The sequence below is a fragment of the Stenella coeruleoalba genome, assembly GCF_951394435.1.
Source record: "Stenella coeruleoalba genome assembly, chromosome: 3".
NCBI lineage: Eukaryota > Metazoa > Chordata > Mammalia > Artiodactyla > Delphinidae > Stenella > Stenella coeruleoalba.
The window spans coordinates 12,281,319-12,297,495 of NC_137148.1; the positions used below are offsets into that span (position 1 = coordinate 12,281,319).

Genomic DNA, 16,177 nt, shown 5'->3' on the forward strand with positions numbered 1-16,177 from the left:
CATCAGGGATTTGGTTGCGTATCTGCGGGCGGCGGTGGGGGGCGGCGGCGGGGGCTTAGCCACATAGGCTCCAGGAGAACGAAAATCTCAGACGGCTGCTGCCCTAAAAGGGCTTTCGGTCTAACTGGGGACGCAGACTAAACAAGCGTAAGGCGGGAAGTGTCTGTAAGCACTACCTACGGCCTTCACAGGAGGAGAGTCGTGGAATGTAGAGGCCGTCCTGAGTGAGCATCCTCTTGTTCATTTTGCAGAGTGACTGACCATCTACCAGGTGAAGACACCGTCCAAAGACAGTCCAGACTTTTTCCTCGAGGTCATAAAAATGCCATTCATTGCAGAAGAGCTGAGGAAATGGAGCCAGTCTAGGATCGGGGAGATGAATTGGGTGGACTTAGGGTTTCAGTCTGAGTTTCTGTCACCAGCAGTTATTTTCCTGTTCAGAGCTCAGAGTTGTAGGCAAGTTGCCACTGTGTTTCTGGTTTCTGGCAGTTGGGTTCATTTGCTTCACAATACTTTCCTGTTGTTTTTTTGCAGCAAACCAAAGAGAGAGTGAAGCTATTGATACAGCTGGCTGATGGCTTTTGTGAAAAGGGGCATGCCCATGCGGCAGAGATAAAAAAATGTGTCACTGCAGTGGATAAGAGGTACAGAGATTTCTCTCTGCGGATGGAGAAGTACAGGACCTCTTTGGAGAAAGCCCTGGGGATTTCTTCAGATTCCAACAAATCGGTAAATTGCTTTGTGCAAATTGAATAAATGACTGTTTTCTTCTTTGTACTGTTTGTCGATTTAATTAACTGAAGTTCATTGACTCCCTTATTCCACAGAGTAAAAGTCTTCAGCTAGATATCATTCCGGCCAGTATCCCCGGGTCAGAGGTGAAACTCCGCGATGCCGCTCATGAACTTAATGAAGAAAAACGGAAATCTGCCCGCAGGAAAGAGTAAGCTTGTCTTTAAGAACCTGCCAGGATTCACTGAAAAAGTGAAGAAAATGTCACTTGGACAAAGATGCTTACTTCTGTGTGTGCTTTGAAATCAAGCAGTGTTAATACTTTTCATTGCTCTGAATGTGCTTAGTTTTTACAGCAAAAATGCCACTGTGTCCACTGTCCCCTGATGCAGAAACTGTATCTTGTTGTTTTGTCCATGCGCCCCCATTTCATATGTGGTTGACAAGTTGTTTTAGTGTCATTTGTCATCAATAGGTCATGAGTAATAATACTAAGGAGAAGAAATTAATGACACAAGTGCAGCTGTTTGGAAGTTGCTAATTAGTAAACTGTACTAAATATTAATAAAGACAAAAGATTGCCCTAACCAGTGGTTCTCAGTCGGGGCCAGCTTTGTCCCCCCGGACGGACATTTGGCAATATGTGGAGACATTTTTGGTTGTCACCCAGTGGGGAGGGGGGAGGGCTACTGGCATCTAGTGGGCGGAACCGGGGATGCTGTGAAACGTTTTATAAGGCATGGGACAGTCCCACAGCAAAGCATCCTCCAGCCCCAAACGTCAGTACTGCCAAGTTGAGAAACCATGACCAGTAGGTACCTTAACAAAATTTTTTCCAGAATGTTTTTTCCTTTGAATTGGTGACTGGATACTGTTAATTCTTCTATTCTTGCTTGAATTCTCCAGAACATATCACTGACGAATGCTTTTTCAACCACCTTATTATTTCATAGACCCTAAAAGTAAATAGTTAAAATAAGCATGTATCCTGACCGTGAACTAAACTAGTTGCTGTCTTTTCCTCTGCTTTAAGGTTCATAATGGCTGAGCTAATTCAAACTGAAAAGGCTTATGTAAGAGACCTCCGGGAGTGTATGGATGTAAGTAAGTTTTTCTGCTTATTTATTTAGATGGAGTATAGTGTCGCTGTTTATTCTTACCTGTTGGCAGTTCTTAAAATAATCACGTTTTGTTGTTATTTTGGAGTTTGAAGTGCGCACGAGCAGCCTTCTGTGCACGTTGCTGCACTTCTGTGAAGTTCTAGGCGTGTTGTTGCTCATTACAGAGATGATGCAGCACTAATCCTCTCATTCCATTTACCACATGATGGCCTGGCTGACATTCTCTCTGTGTAGAATTTTACAGCAGCTTCAGAGAACTGTGCCTACGGTGATGATTGCCAGCTGATGCTCAGTAGTTTAACGAATCTTTGCCGTACCTTGTGGAGTAGGTTTATCCCAAAATTTGAAGCTGGGAATGCATTTAGAGCTCAAAAGTATGGAAACTATTCTCAAGTATTAATAACAACTGAGATTTTTTTTTTTTTTTTTTTTTTTAAAATTTATTTATTTTTGCTGTGTTGGGTCTTCATTTCTGTGTGAGGGCTATCTCTAGTTGCGGCAAGCGGGGGCCACTCTTCATCGCGGTGCGCGGGCCTCTCACTATCGCGGCCTCTCCTATTGCCGAGCACAGGCTCCAGATGCGCAGGCTCAGTAGTTGTGGCTCACGGGCCCAGCCGCTCCGCGGCACGTGGGATCCTCCCAGACCAGGGGTCGAACCCGTGTCCCCTGCATTAGCAGGCAGACTCCCAACCACTGCGCCACCAGGGAAGCCCAACAACTGAGATTTTTAAAAAATAGTTCCTCGTGTTTTTTTTTTTGCAAAAGGTTGTATTGTTAAGATATATTTTCAGTTATACATTAACCCTGGGTACGTATTCACAGAGGCCAGGAGTACCTGTTTCTGGAAGATGAGGTGTGGGTTTTCGTCTAACCCTCTCTGTTTCCCTCCCGCCCAGACCTACCTGTGGGAAATGACCAGTGGTGTGGAGGAGATCCCGCCGGGCATTGTGAACAAAGAGCTCGTTATCTTCGGGAACATGCAGGAAATCTATGAGTTTCACAATAAGTGAGTGGCTTTATCTTTGGGGACCTCATTAGCCACTCTGGAAATGTGTGCTGAAGTTTCATGACAAGTGAAAGTTTCCAATAAATAAGCATAGATTCCAGTGATTTTGTTGAAATTTGCAGGAAGCCTGCCAGACTTGCTTCACAAGGACAGACATTCTAGAGACGATTTTAGCAGAGACTCAACTTTGTATTTACTTTTTATAGAAATGAGATTAGGAAAACTGAAAGCTGGTTTTGTAGGAACCCTAACTTCTCTCAAGCCTTTGTCATCAGCTGCTGCATCAGTTACTTCTTAGGGTTAAAAGAAAGAATTGCCCTCTGTGGGGCTGCTGGCTGGTGTTTGGTCTTTTCTAATAAGAAGGAGGAAGGAACTGAGGACTAAACAGATGTGTAGTGTGACCAAAATAAAGTGCCCTTTCCACAGGCCATAGGAGGAGGAACATGGTTTTATTTTCAAGATCAAAAAAAAGGCAGCAGAAGCTCCTCTAGGTGGAGTCTGTGCAGCCCAAATAGCCTGTGGAAAGATGATGCTGGGACAGAGCTGGCGGTGTCTTCCTTGCTTCCCTGCCCTCCACCCCAGCAAAGATGCTAGAATCTAAATGGGTTCTCTAGGTTGAGTGTTCACCTCCCTAACTTATGTCCTTAGCTACTAAACATACCACTTTCCCAGAAGTAAGCTACTGTTGAAAGTGTTCAAAGGCTAAACTGGTTAACTCTTTGAAAATCGCAATAATTTACCCTAGTTCAGAGCACTTGCTCTACATTTTGTTAAATTAAAATCTAGAAGTTACAGTTTTCACTGCATTTAATTAAAATGATGAAGTTCAGACATTGTCTGAATTCACAGTATGCTTGGTCTAATTCCTGGCATATCTCACTAGTAAAATGTTTTAAAACACCGTAATCATTTAGTATCGTTTTCTGTCTCTGCAGCATATTCCTCAAAGAGCTGGAAAAATATGAACAATTGCCAGAGGACGTTGGCCATTGCTTTGTAACCTGGGTAATGAAACCTCAGCCGCTTGTTCTGTCACAGTTGCTTTGAGGGAAGTTGGAAGGAATACTGTTCATTTCTCAAGTGTCGCCATTTTCTCCTGGTGTCTACAGAGAGAGAAATAGACTTTACCTCAAAGAATTACATTCTCCAGCTAGTTATTAATGTGGAATAAACTTTTTATTGATAGTAGTGATGGTTTGAGATAGAATGTTGAGTTAGTGTGTCAGGCCTCTTCATGGCCCTGGGGATTCACGGGTAATCGTGAGTGCCCAGCCCTGCCTGGGAGGATTTTCCGGTCGGGAGGGAGGGAAGGAGGCAAGTGACCTGGTGATCAGGCCCTGCTCTCTAAGTGTGACACTCACGTTTGCATATAGCATCATGGGAAGAGGGGCCGGCATCCAGCCCCGACTCTCCAGGCCAGGGGAGGACGTGTGTCCTATTAGCAGGATGTGTTTCTTATTTTAATAGTTTCTTTATAAAGCAGCGTTTCTTAAATTGGAGGCTTGAATTTCATTTATACACACAGCTTCTTTTCTACATAAAAGTTTATCATAATTTGATTTTTTGTCATTAGAAAGAGATAGTCTAATTTTCTTTTTGTTTATATAGGCAGACAAGTTTCAGATGTATGTCACATATTGCAAAAATAAGCCTGATTCTACTCAGCTGATATTAGAGCATGCAGGATCCTACTTTGATGTAAGTAAGAGATTACTAAAGAAGCTGTGATATTTTCTGAGTTGCATTTCGTGTACATAAAATGCAGCGTGACTCATAACTTTCACCTAATGGATGGCATGATACCATTTTTATCGATCACATTTATAGTGGGATTTTCTTATATTCTGTTTTTAAAAGATGCTTCTCAAATACTTCAAGCTGTATATCTGTAAAAAATTCAGATTTTAATATATACATGTGTGTATATGTCATTACTTACAATTTATATATAGTCATTAATTTTTTACATGTAATATCATGTAAAAAGTATGAGTATTAACTATTAAGCTTCTTTTCCCCTCTATAAAAAAATAACTTTGGACCTTTTTCGATCATTTATTTTTCCCTTTTCAATTTCATGATGTTATTCACTTCCAGAAGTGGCCTATCAGTACAATTTTACAGATAGCTCCCTAACAGCTCAGACCGTCGGGAGGTTCATTAATTATATTCTCACTGGTGTAAACATAGTTCGTCTTTTGTGGGACCATGTTGCGGGGAGGTTATTTAGTACAAACGGTGGTGGAGCCTCATGATATAATATATAGAGTGATTGGGGGGTTTCCAGAACAGAGTCAAACGTGTGCCAAATAAATTTTGATTAAAAGATAAGGTACTTTCGAATTTTACGTATAATTTGGTGCACGAGGCCACGAGGGTATTAGACTTGTTTCCGTCTTTTTGTTTGTACACGGCCGAGTGTGATCATCTGCTCTTCTCCGAAAGTCTGGGAAGTTAGGATACATTTTAGCTCCTGTCTTTTGAGGTGGAGCCCTGCCTGTAGATGCCCCTATTTTAGTTGCCATTCTCATGACCAGTAGTTACATGTCACTGCCTGGGTGAATATGAAGCCCTGCTCCCAGCCCAGTGAGGCCTTCTCTTTCCAATATTTCACACGACCCTGGGTCTTTGCCATTACGTGGAGCCCAACACTGTGGCTCTATGCAGTTAGGATTATTGAAGGCCTTCTTGAGCGTATGGCACACGTGCTGTTTGGAATCAAAAGTCATTAAAAAAAACCCGTGCCCTAAGGAGGATGCCAAGAGCTAAGAGCAAATGTGAAAATGAGAGCAAGCAGGAGAGAGGACTTCCTTATGGCGAGGGCAAAGGAAGCCTCCAGTAGGGAGGGTTGCGATGTGGTCTGTGGCGAGGGTGCGCACGTGGCCGAAGCTTCAGGAGCTGCAGTGGGAGAGTCTGACTGCCGGGCAGGTGCAGTGATGACGGCACCAGGAGTGGTTGGCTTCCCTGCTTGACCTCTGCACGTGGAGGCCTGTAATACAGGGGAAACACTGTGTCTTTAGTATTTAAAGTGATGACCGAGATTTGTTATTTTTATGTTGAGCTTATTAAAAGAAGCAATAGTGATTTCTACTTTAGAAAAAGTGGTTTGTGTGTATTCATCGTGGGAGTAAATGAATGTAAATTTTTAGTTCCTGTTATCTGACTTACACAGTGGTGTGTGTGTGTGTGTATGCTTTTTCTTAATCCAGGAGATACAACAGCGGCACGGATTAGCCAATTCCATCTCTTCCTACCTTATTAAACCTGTTCAGCGAATAACGAAGTATCAGCTCCTTTTAAAAGTATGTATGAAGCCTCTTCAGCCTGAAAAACTTTATGCACTGTGCATTATCATTTTGACATTGTTTTATGTATATAAAGTACCCTGAGTTTTTGAAATGACACCTAGCAAATTAATGTTATTTTATAACTCATTGCCATTTATTGCCCCGACCGATTTGTCAGTGCATCTGGTAAAGAATAGTATATTCGTTGATTATGCACCTGAACTTTGTTGACTGACCCTAGCCCCTGACATAAAATGAGGAAGGAAGGAAAAATTGTCAGTCCTGGATGATTTAGTACCATTGTTCCCAGTATGACTTGTATCAGACTGACCTCTGCTGTTTCTTGGTTATGAATGATTATAGTTAAAATCACACTTGTAAAAATCAAATAATGATTAGTTCTGACGATAGAATGGTGAAGGAAACTTAGAATTTGTGATAAGAGTTGTTACAGAATTCATTATATATAACTGACGCACATTTTCTTGACTACAAGAAAAATAATTTACGAACTCTATCTCATGCTGTTTACCCTACCGTTTCCTTGGCTGGTGAATGTTATTAAACATTACAACGTACCCACATCCGTTCATCCCAGTAAGAACATTGCATGAACCCAACTAAGTCCCCAGTTCGGTCCTAACACAGCAATAGGAGATGATCATGTAATTTTTCTAGATATAAAAGAAATACAGAAGATGAAGTTATGAATGCCTGAAACCCTTACTTTCACCCTTTTTGTGAACACAAAAAAATCTAGAAACAGTAAAAAGTGGCTACATTCTTTGGTGAAGGGATACCATTATGGCATTCTTACATTGGAAAAGCTCTCCTGCACTTCCCTATCAGAACCTCATTAAGTGATTTTATGACCACCACGGCAGAAATAAGTGGTTGCTGTAAACATGAAATGAAAGTCAGGAGGCTAAGTTGTTTATATTCACGTTTGCCCTTTGCTTTCTAATTCTGCAAAGGCAATTTACCTCTTAGTGTCCTCAGGATTGATGAGTTTTGTTTTTAGCACGTGGTTCTAGTAAAGATCTCTTCCTCGGTGACCTCACATGTAGTCATTCACTATTAAACCTCTGCTTTAATTTATAAACCTGACTTTATCCTGCCCAGGGGTTCTTCAAGAGAGCAGTCATGAGCTATGCTGAGCTCCCCAGCAAGGAGGGTTTTCTGACAGTGATGTTAGTCTCAGCGCATTGCAGTTTTAAAGCACTTTTTGCCAAGCTGCTCAGAATAATAGGTGCACACCATCTGGCCATGAGAAGAGGGGCCTGTCAGGCAGCTGCATTGCCCGAAACCATCCAGGGTATGACTGCAGGGCCACGTCCCTCTTGTTGAGCCCCAGGACACAGAAAGCTGTTGTTACTGTCACTGCCTGATAAAAATCATAGATGTGCTGGTGAGAAAATATCTTGGAGCCCACCAGAATGTGAATCTGTTGTCCTGCTGTCACTCCTCTAATGACAGGTGTTCCCCTACCCAGATCTTATGCCCGGGGAGGCATGCTGCAATCATTAGAGCTTTCTGAATGTCCCAGCACAGAGAAGAAGCGTTTCCCTGTAGGTAACTGTGCAGCGATGCTGTTCCCGCTGTGAGACAGGGCAGCTCCAGGGCAGAGGGGGCGTCGTGTTCATGGCACCAGAGGGCTCAGAATCATGCTGGGATCCTGTGCAAGCAGAGCAGTACTAACTGGACTCTGGCTTGACCTTCGGATGTAACCACTAGCTGACTGTGCTTTGCTACACTGCTTAAATATTTCATTTGTCATTTTTGAGGCTCGGTAGTTGACGTGGACACTAACTTTGTTTTAATCTCTGATTGCATCTGGTTTCCTCTGAACTGAAGAAACGTCCTGATTTGAGCAGGACACACTCTTGCATCCATTGGATTAAGAAGCAGTTCAGGTTTATCATGCGCTCTCCATGCGAATCTCTGCCCAATTGACCACAGTTTGTTTTTATCTTGCAAGTCGTGGATTTTCACAAACTCTTTCATTTCTGCAAAGCCCTCCGTAGCAGAGCATTTTGCTCTCCTGGGCTCGTTCACGGTGTCGGTTTCCCACAGGAGCTGCTCACGTGCTGCGAGGAGGGGAAGGGGGAGATTAAGGACGGCCTGGAGGTGATGCTCAGTGTGCCAAAACGGGCCAACGACGCCATGCACCTGAGCATGCTGGAAGGTACGTCCTCCCGCCTCCTGCTGACGCCACCTGTCCACCCCCCCACCGCACCCCCCGCATCCTTGTGCCTCTGTGTTTAGTTAGGAGTCATCAGTGCAGGTGCAGGTGCCTTCTTTTTGCAATAATTGGTCTCGTTGCTTTCCTTAAGGAGTACATCACAAGCCTGTCCTTGTCCCCTCACCGGAGAGCAGCCGCTCCGCACTCTGAACCCTGGGAGCGCCTTGTGTCACTTGCCTTCAGCTACCTGGTCTCTGTGTTAGAAGGACAGGTGGAAGGATAGGTAGATCCGTCCCCCAAGATTGTAAAATCCCTAACAGCGCTCGAATCTTCCCCATCTCTGAGCCGTGAACCGAGCAGGTTCCACATCCCTGCCCGTGCAGCCAAACAGCGCGTGGAACGTGGTGAAAAGAGAATCAGACAAATACGCCTAAAAATGGTCATCGCCAGTATAATTTCCGTGAATGCTTCTGTTTAAGAAAGCTGTTTCTGTGTTTCAGCTCACTCTCATTATCAGGTTACAGAGTTATTTTAAGAAGTCATCCTGCCCCAAACGCGTTGGCCAGCCTGTGTGGTCACCATTGGTCCCATTGAACAGTTTCCCAGTTAGGGCAGAGGTGCTGCTGTTTGTTAGTTACAGAGACCCCCCACCTCAGAGGCCAAGCCAGAGCACCTTTTCCCCCTCTGATGTAGAATCCCGAGCTGGTGGGCAGCCCTCAGGGCGTCACCGGGCACTCAGGCTCTGTCCAGCTGGTCTCTCTCCACTCCTTGGATGTTTTGCTGGTTGGCCAGCTGCAGGGTGTGTCAAGGCCACGTGAGCCTTCCATTCCATGTAGCAGGAGGTGGGGAAAGAGCGGGGAGGGGACAGCTCGAAGGGCAGAAACCAGAAGTTGTGGCCGAGTCTCCCTGCGTGGCCCGGGCGTAGGTGAGCGTGCTTGTGGCTGCTTCTGGCCGCGCGGGGGGTGGGAAGGGGAGTGCTGGCTTGAGCGGCCACAGAGGGGCTTCTGCTCGTGGAGGAGGGTGCTGCTGGAGGCTGGCACGTAACTAGAAGCCCCTGCCCGGGTGTCGGCCACTTCAGGAAGAGACAGCCGCAGTGAACGGCAGCCAGTGACCAGAGCGCGACCGACTGGCTTGAAGAGCTTCGTGTCCAGAGGAGAGAAAACCCCCCAGGGAAGGGTAGCCAGAGGCCCAGATGGGAAACTTTAATCAGAGATTGAGTGGGTGGGCGTTTTGCAAATGTTTAAGTAGCCATGATGCTACTACTGCATCATTTTTCATTTTCTTTCAAATTGACCGTGCCTCCTTTTTTTCGTGTTCTAGGGTTTGATGAAAACATTGAGTCTCAGGGAGAACTCATCCTGCAGGAATCCTTCCAAGTGTGGGACCCCAAAACCTTAATTCGAAAGGGTCGAGAACGGCACCTCTTCCTTTTTGAAATGTCCTTAGTGTTTAGTAAAGAAGTGAAAGATTCCAGTGGCAGAAGCAAGTACCTTTATAAAAGCAAATTGTTTGTAAGTATAGGCCTTCAGAATTGTCAGTTTAAAGGTGACACAGTTGCAGCTTCTTGTGGTCAGAGAAAAATGACTGTTTGTGGCCTTCAGTTTAACCTCCTAACTCCTAAAGTGTGACTCTGAAGCAGCTTCTTCAGTGAAATTCTGACAGCCTTGAGTCCACTGGAGGGCGCTTGTGAGTTTGAGTGTCCCTAGGCTTAGGAAACTTGCTTTTTCTAAATTCCGTAGAATCCAACTGCAGCATAAGAAGACACTTCGTAAGTGAACTTAAATTATTTATCTCCTGTGTGCCTTAACTAGCTTTATAAATAAATCAATCATGTTAGACTATAATTAAGTAAGTTCTCATCTCATTATAATTAATATTTCATTCACTGACATTGGAATTTATTGAAGCAGCCTACTGGGTGGCTAACTGTGGGCTCTTAATGATGAAGTTTGATTTTTTCATTAAAAATACATTTTTGAAAAACAGCAGCAGAATACCATTATTAGAGAAAATGTATGTTATAAGCAGAAATCGTTTTAAAGATACACAGCCCCACCTGCCTAGAGACAGCCTCCCTTGAGCGCTTGGTAGATAGAGTGATGCATCTGAATTCTTCTTTAACTTGTCGGCGTACTTCTGGGCAAGAGAAACACACCTGGTGCTCTTTTCCATGGGTGGCAGCCCCACACGAGTATCTATAAACCACAGGTCGACGCTCCAAAAGGTCTTGGGCGGGTGTCATCCTCGCCTTCCCTGCGTGGGCGATATCTCAGAGGGCTTTCAACACAAAATTGCTGGGCAGGGGGAGGAAAAAATCACAATCAGAGAATAGAAAATGTGGTAGAATTTGGTTTCTTCACAAGATATGGCAGATCACTTATAAATATTGGTAGATGTTTGGACTTTGGACAGCTTATACATTATACGTTTTTATGATATCCACGTATTAATCAAATTCCCGAAGTAATAGAATACTACCAAGTGTAGAAATCATCTTAATAATAATCTGGAGTTTGCAAGTTCAGGCTAACGATAGGCATACCATTTTCTTTGGCTTGTTTCCTGTTTGAGATTGTCTTTTGGATCACAGCCCACCTTACATCATTTTAGATCATATTGTAACTGGAAAGAAAACATGAAGCATTGCTGCCTAATAATTTCACTAGCTGGCCTTAATCAGTCCCTAGGGACCAAGCTAGTCTGTTTTAGAAGCTGATACATCTTCACTTAATTTATCTTTTAAAAGTTAAGGTTCCCTCAGAGGCCACAATTATGAATCACTTCCTTTGCTGGAAAGGAGAGAATGCATTGGGGTGAACCCGATTGCGGGGGAGGATGAAGACGTTGACCTTCATCTACACTCTTCCATGTTCTGCATCTCCTGCAAATGCATGTATTATAGAGAGAAAGTTTGTCTCTTAGCCCTTAACATCATTGGCGAAATAGTAAACATTAATGCTATTGATAAACACAGTGGAAACGAACTGCGTTTTAAAATATCATTTAGCTTCTCCTGTGAAGCTAGTTCGTTAATGGAGGTGCATGGTAGCAGCTCTTTTGCAACTGGGACAGACTCATTTTATTGTTTATAAGGTTGAAAATAGTCAGCTCTTGATTTTCCAGATAATAGGAAATAGAACTTTCCAGATATTTTGTTTTCTTCTTCTGGATTTGCTTGTTGACCTGCATCAGGATTTCCAGTGGAGGCGCTCAGAGGAAGCGAAAGAGATGAAGCCAATCATGTAGCCTAAGAACAGAATTTCCTCATTTTAACTAAAGTGAGGTCTAAGGAGTATGTATCAGCGTAAACAAAACCGTGTCATCACAACCTAGCACGAGCACGAGTCACCAAAAACGGTTTCCTTTGTCTCTGTTCTATATCCTGCCAGAATTTTACTGTTGCCTAATTATGTAATTGTCTTTTTATCCAGACCTCAGAGTTGGGTGTCACAGAACACGTTGAAGGAGATCCTTGCAAATTTGCACTGTGGGTGGGGAGGACGCCAACTTCAGATAATAAAATTGTCCTTAAGGTACGTCCATCCGAGGCTTGGGAATGTGCTTTGTGACAAGATGACCATGTCTGTGAGTGCTTTTTCCTGTTGTTGAGCCATATTGGTTTTCATGTCCTTTTATCGTTCCCTTTGTGTTCTGTAGAGATTGGGGATTACCACAAAAAGAACAGTAGAAGAAATTCAGTTTGGTATTCTAGTGGTGAAATTACTCGAGCTAAATTTTTGCTTGCCTACAAAAGGTCACGTGGAGAAAGGTCTTTCTAAACTTCTCCATTCTTCCAGTCTTGCAAAGAATTGGGTGATTCCATAAGAGATGCAAGAAGTTGAGGTACAGGAGGAGGGAGATACGGACCAGTAGCTCCCATTGTGCACTTGACCTCTGGTTTCCAAAGGAGAATAGGCACCTGAAGAATCTGTGAGGGCCTTTGACAGTTTCAAGGCTGAACGTGCCAGGAGTCTTCATGGGGTCCTAAGAGTCTTTGGCTTTCCAGTTTGGAGGCAGAGAAAAAAAGTGCCGGGGATGGGGGTGGATCATGATCAGGTATAGGGTTTGGTAATGTTATCATTTAAAGTGTTCAAAAACACTAAGGGTGCTTTGGAGTGTGTAGTCTTTGAGGGAGGAATATATCTTTGAATATTTAATTTGAACGCTGTTTTGAGTACACTAACCTCTCCTAGGAAAGTTGGAGGGCTCTAAGGGTGTCTTGTGGACTTCCCTCCTCCTGTGTTTGAGAAAATGCAGATGGAACTGTCTTTCTGAGCTATCTGGAAAGACCATAAGCGACTTCAGATGGAGCTGAAGATTTGTAGAATATTGGGAGACGAGCCAAAGGCTTAATGGGCCTCTGGTGTGTGGACTTGCATGTCAGCAATTTTGTCCCTTACATTCTTTTTGAATCTCTCTACGGTATTTCCAGCAACTGTGAGTTATTTAACAGTACAGCGCTCTTGTAGAGCCTGTACTTTAGTGACCGCTGACTGTGGAAGCCATTGTGTTCCTAAGGTCTTTATTCACATGGAAATGATGGATTGTTTTGCAATGAATATATGACTACCAACCCAGTGTATTCTCGTTAGTACTGGCGTAAAGCCCTATAAAATATAAATTGCACTGATAGCTCGATATTAGATAGCTGAACTTTTCTAAGGGATAAAGTTTTAAAGTATACTCAGGACCTTAAAACTTCCAACTTATGAGTATTTATCCAGATTAGCTGCAGTGACACATGCCAAAGGGTACATCTGAGAAATAGTGCCAGATATTCTAGCCAGATATGGACTACTTTCCTTTAGGACATAATAAAATACTCATGATGCAATTGAAGAATCAGATTTCCTTGCAGGCTTTACCAAATGAAAGTTTTCTAGGGAATTGAGGGTAATATTTTTCTGACTTCTAATGAGAGGCTAAAGGAAATGCTGTCCTTATTAATTTCAGAGACTGCTTAGTGGTGGTGGTGGTGGTGGTGTTGATGGCGTAGATGGTGGTGGAGGTGGAGGTGGTGGATATTTTAGCAGTGGTGATGGTGGTTATGGTATAGGTGGTGGTGAGGGTGTCGATGGTGGTAGAGATGGTGAGGGTGGAGGTGGAGGTGGAATTGGTGGATATTTTAGCAGTGGTGATGGTGGTTATGGTATATATAGGTGGTGGTGAGGGTGTCAATGGCGGTAGAGATGGTGAGGGTGTCGATGGTGGTAGAGATGGTGAGGGTGGAGGTGGAGGTGGAGTTGGTGGATATTTTAGCAGTGGTGATGGTGGTTATGGTATATATAGGTGGTGGTGAGGGTGTCAATGGCGGTAGAGATGGTGAGGGTGTCAATGGCGGTAGAGATGGTGAGGGTGTCGATGGCGGTAGAGATGGTGAGGGTGGAGGTGGAGGTGGAATTGGTGGATATTTTAGCAGTGGTGATGGTGGTTATGGTATAGGTGGTGGTGAGGGTATAGACAGTGGTAGAGATGGCAGTGGTGTAGATGGTGTAGACGGTGGTGGTGGCAGTGGTGACAGTAACGGTGGTAATGACGGTGATGGTGATGGCCTAGTACTTGTAGAACAAAATTGTGACCTGTTTTTACTTTTACAGTCTGGAAAGGAGAATTTTATTTCTAAATCCTTTCTTGAACAGATTGAGACTACTGAGAGTATGAAACAAATTATTCCCTTCTCTTAGCCAAGTGGGGCCTTTGCTTAGTACTCTAGCTGGGTTACCTTTCTTTTACTGTCTCTGAAAAATTGGTGCCTTTTTCCTTGTTTAATTTCTTTAAGGTTAGGAGAGTTGCTCTCCGTAAAGGTAATGGTCAGTTTGCTCTACTTAAATTATGAGAATTTTCTTTATTTCTGAACATGGTACATACAGCTCTCCAAACTTTGCCAAATGGCCTTTCTCAGATACTTCACTTTGTTTAACGTCCCAAATATTTGTCTCAGGCATTTAAATGCCAGTAGTTCTGTGTTGTTCACAGTTGTCCATCCTGAGATGCTGATTTCATGCACAGATTCCCCTGTTCCCTAGTCACGCTGCCTCCTGCCCCAGGAGAAATCGGTTTAACTGCTCTCCTGGCATCAGATCTGGGAAGAGGGACAGGAGGCTCCTTTTCTCCTTCACTTATTTCTCTGTTACTGCCTCTCATTAACTTTGAAGACACACCCTCCAGTGAAAACATTTTATTTAGAAAGAGAGTTCTCAATTTTAATTTCCTTCCCCAGCATGGGCTTTGACCTTGTATTTTCAAAAACAAGGTCCACCACGAGAAAATGCTGGGTTCCCCTCCCTGCGTGATCTCATCCATAATCCCACTGACGATTGTTTTAATCATTCACAGGGAATTATGCTTATATCATAGGAGGTTGATGTTTTCCGTAAGGAAATTAAAAGCTGTTACTGAGGCCCAGAACATGTAAAAAGGACAAAAAAAAAAAACCACCTCCTTTGAGGCACAGTGAAAGACAAAAATCTGGAAAAAGCAATGCCATATGTGTTCATTCCACCGATGCTTGTTGAGTATCTACGATGTGTCATTTCCAGAGAACCTTTCTCCAGTGTTGCAGTGGAGTTGAGGGAAATCCACCATATGTAACTGGCAGTAGGCTACCCTGGTTTATCCCCGTGGTCTAACCAGAGGTGGATACAGGCAGAGATTGGGGGGATGGGCTGGGGTGTCCACCCCCCGGGAATCCCGGCTTCTTCACCTGCTGGCAGTGTGGCCTTAGGCACATTTCCAGTGTGTCCACACTGCAGGTCCTCATTTATAACAGGAGGATTAAGGAGGCCCCAACTCCACAGAGTGCAAGTGGGGATATGGGGAGCGGACGCAGCTGGGGAAACGGTGCAGCTGCACCAGTTGATCGTGAGTCCAAGGGGGCGAGGTGGCAAGCTCTGGGGCACTGGCCACTTGTCTGCCTAAAGGGCCTCAAGACACTTGGGTTTGGGGGTGGTTGTGTTTTCATATTTACCCAGGGCTGCTTAACAGGTCTTAGGGCTGGAGAATGATTGATTACTAGAATATTCAGAGATCTGGAATAACATGAACGCTATAGAATAAAAACGGTCTTGATGACAGAATATTCAAAATTAGGGTCATTTATTTGGTGGGAAATTAAACACAGGAGATGGTTGCTTTTCTGCTGAAAAGTTATTTTTTAAATGGGTAATTCCAGGAATGCAGGGACCTGAGTGCGGTTAGTGCAGGTTCTGGAAAAGGCCCCTTCTGTATCCTGATTGATTCTAACACTTTGTCAAGGCCTCCAGTATAGAAAACAAGCAGGACTGGATCAAGCATATCCGGGAAGTGATCCAGGAAAGGACCATTCACCTGAAAGGCGCCCTGAAGGAGCCCATTCACATCCCCAAAACAGCTCCGGCAACGAGACAGAAGGGAAGGAGGTCAGTGCCTAGGGATTTTTTTGTAAGTTTGTTTTTATTGAAGGAAAGGAACAAGGCAATGTTAACATACTATTTTTCAAAAATCATTTTTCTCAAATATTTTTGAGAAGTATTGAGGAGTAATTTTTTAAAGAATACAATTTATATATAACATCATTCTTAGTAATGAAATTCCTTTGTCAAGACAACAACCTCCTTCAGCTTAAAGTAAATGAAAGTCTATATGCAAATCCCTAATTCTTTTCCTTTTCCACCCCAAGTGTTATTAATCTGTGCTCCTGTGTAAGTCGTGCATGTGACCTTGGACAAGTTATGTAGCAATTAGACGTTTTTGCTTCTCATTTCTAAAATGGCAGTGACCCTATCAACTGGATTTTTATTACTGTGAGAACTAAATGCAGTGGTAGATGTTAGACTTTCAGCCCAGGGCCCAGCAAAAAACCTGTTCTCAG

General features: G+C 43.6%; 1 protein-coding gene across 15 annotated transcripts in view; it reads left to right on the forward strand.

Moving 5' to 3' along the window:
* The window catches only part of TRIO (trio Rho guanine nucleotide exchange factor), a 372,206-nt gene that overhangs the window by 265,449 nt on the left and 90,580 nt on the right, over positions 1 to 16,177 (forward strand). For all 15 annotated transcript variants that reach the window (XM_079917624.1, XM_079917622.1, XM_079917617.1 and 12 more), the window contains 11 exons: positions 535 to 729; positions 828 to 943; positions 1,766 to 1,832; positions 2,750 to 2,859; positions 3,795 to 3,864; positions 4,468 to 4,557; positions 6,069 to 6,161; positions 8,220 to 8,331; positions 9,649 to 9,839; positions 11,760 to 11,861; positions 15,583 to 15,725. In XM_079917624.1, the coding sequence (XP_079773750.1) occupies positions 535 to 729; positions 828 to 943; positions 1,766 to 1,832; positions 2,750 to 2,859; positions 3,795 to 3,864; positions 4,468 to 4,557; positions 6,069 to 6,161; positions 8,220 to 8,331; positions 9,649 to 9,839; positions 11,760 to 11,861; positions 15,583 to 15,725 (1,289 nt within the window). The remainder of the gene's footprint in view (positions 1 to 534; positions 730 to 827; positions 944 to 1,765; positions 1,833 to 2,749; positions 2,860 to 3,794; positions 3,865 to 4,467; positions 4,558 to 6,068; positions 6,162 to 8,219; positions 8,332 to 9,648; positions 9,840 to 11,759; positions 11,862 to 15,582; positions 15,726 to 16,177) is intronic.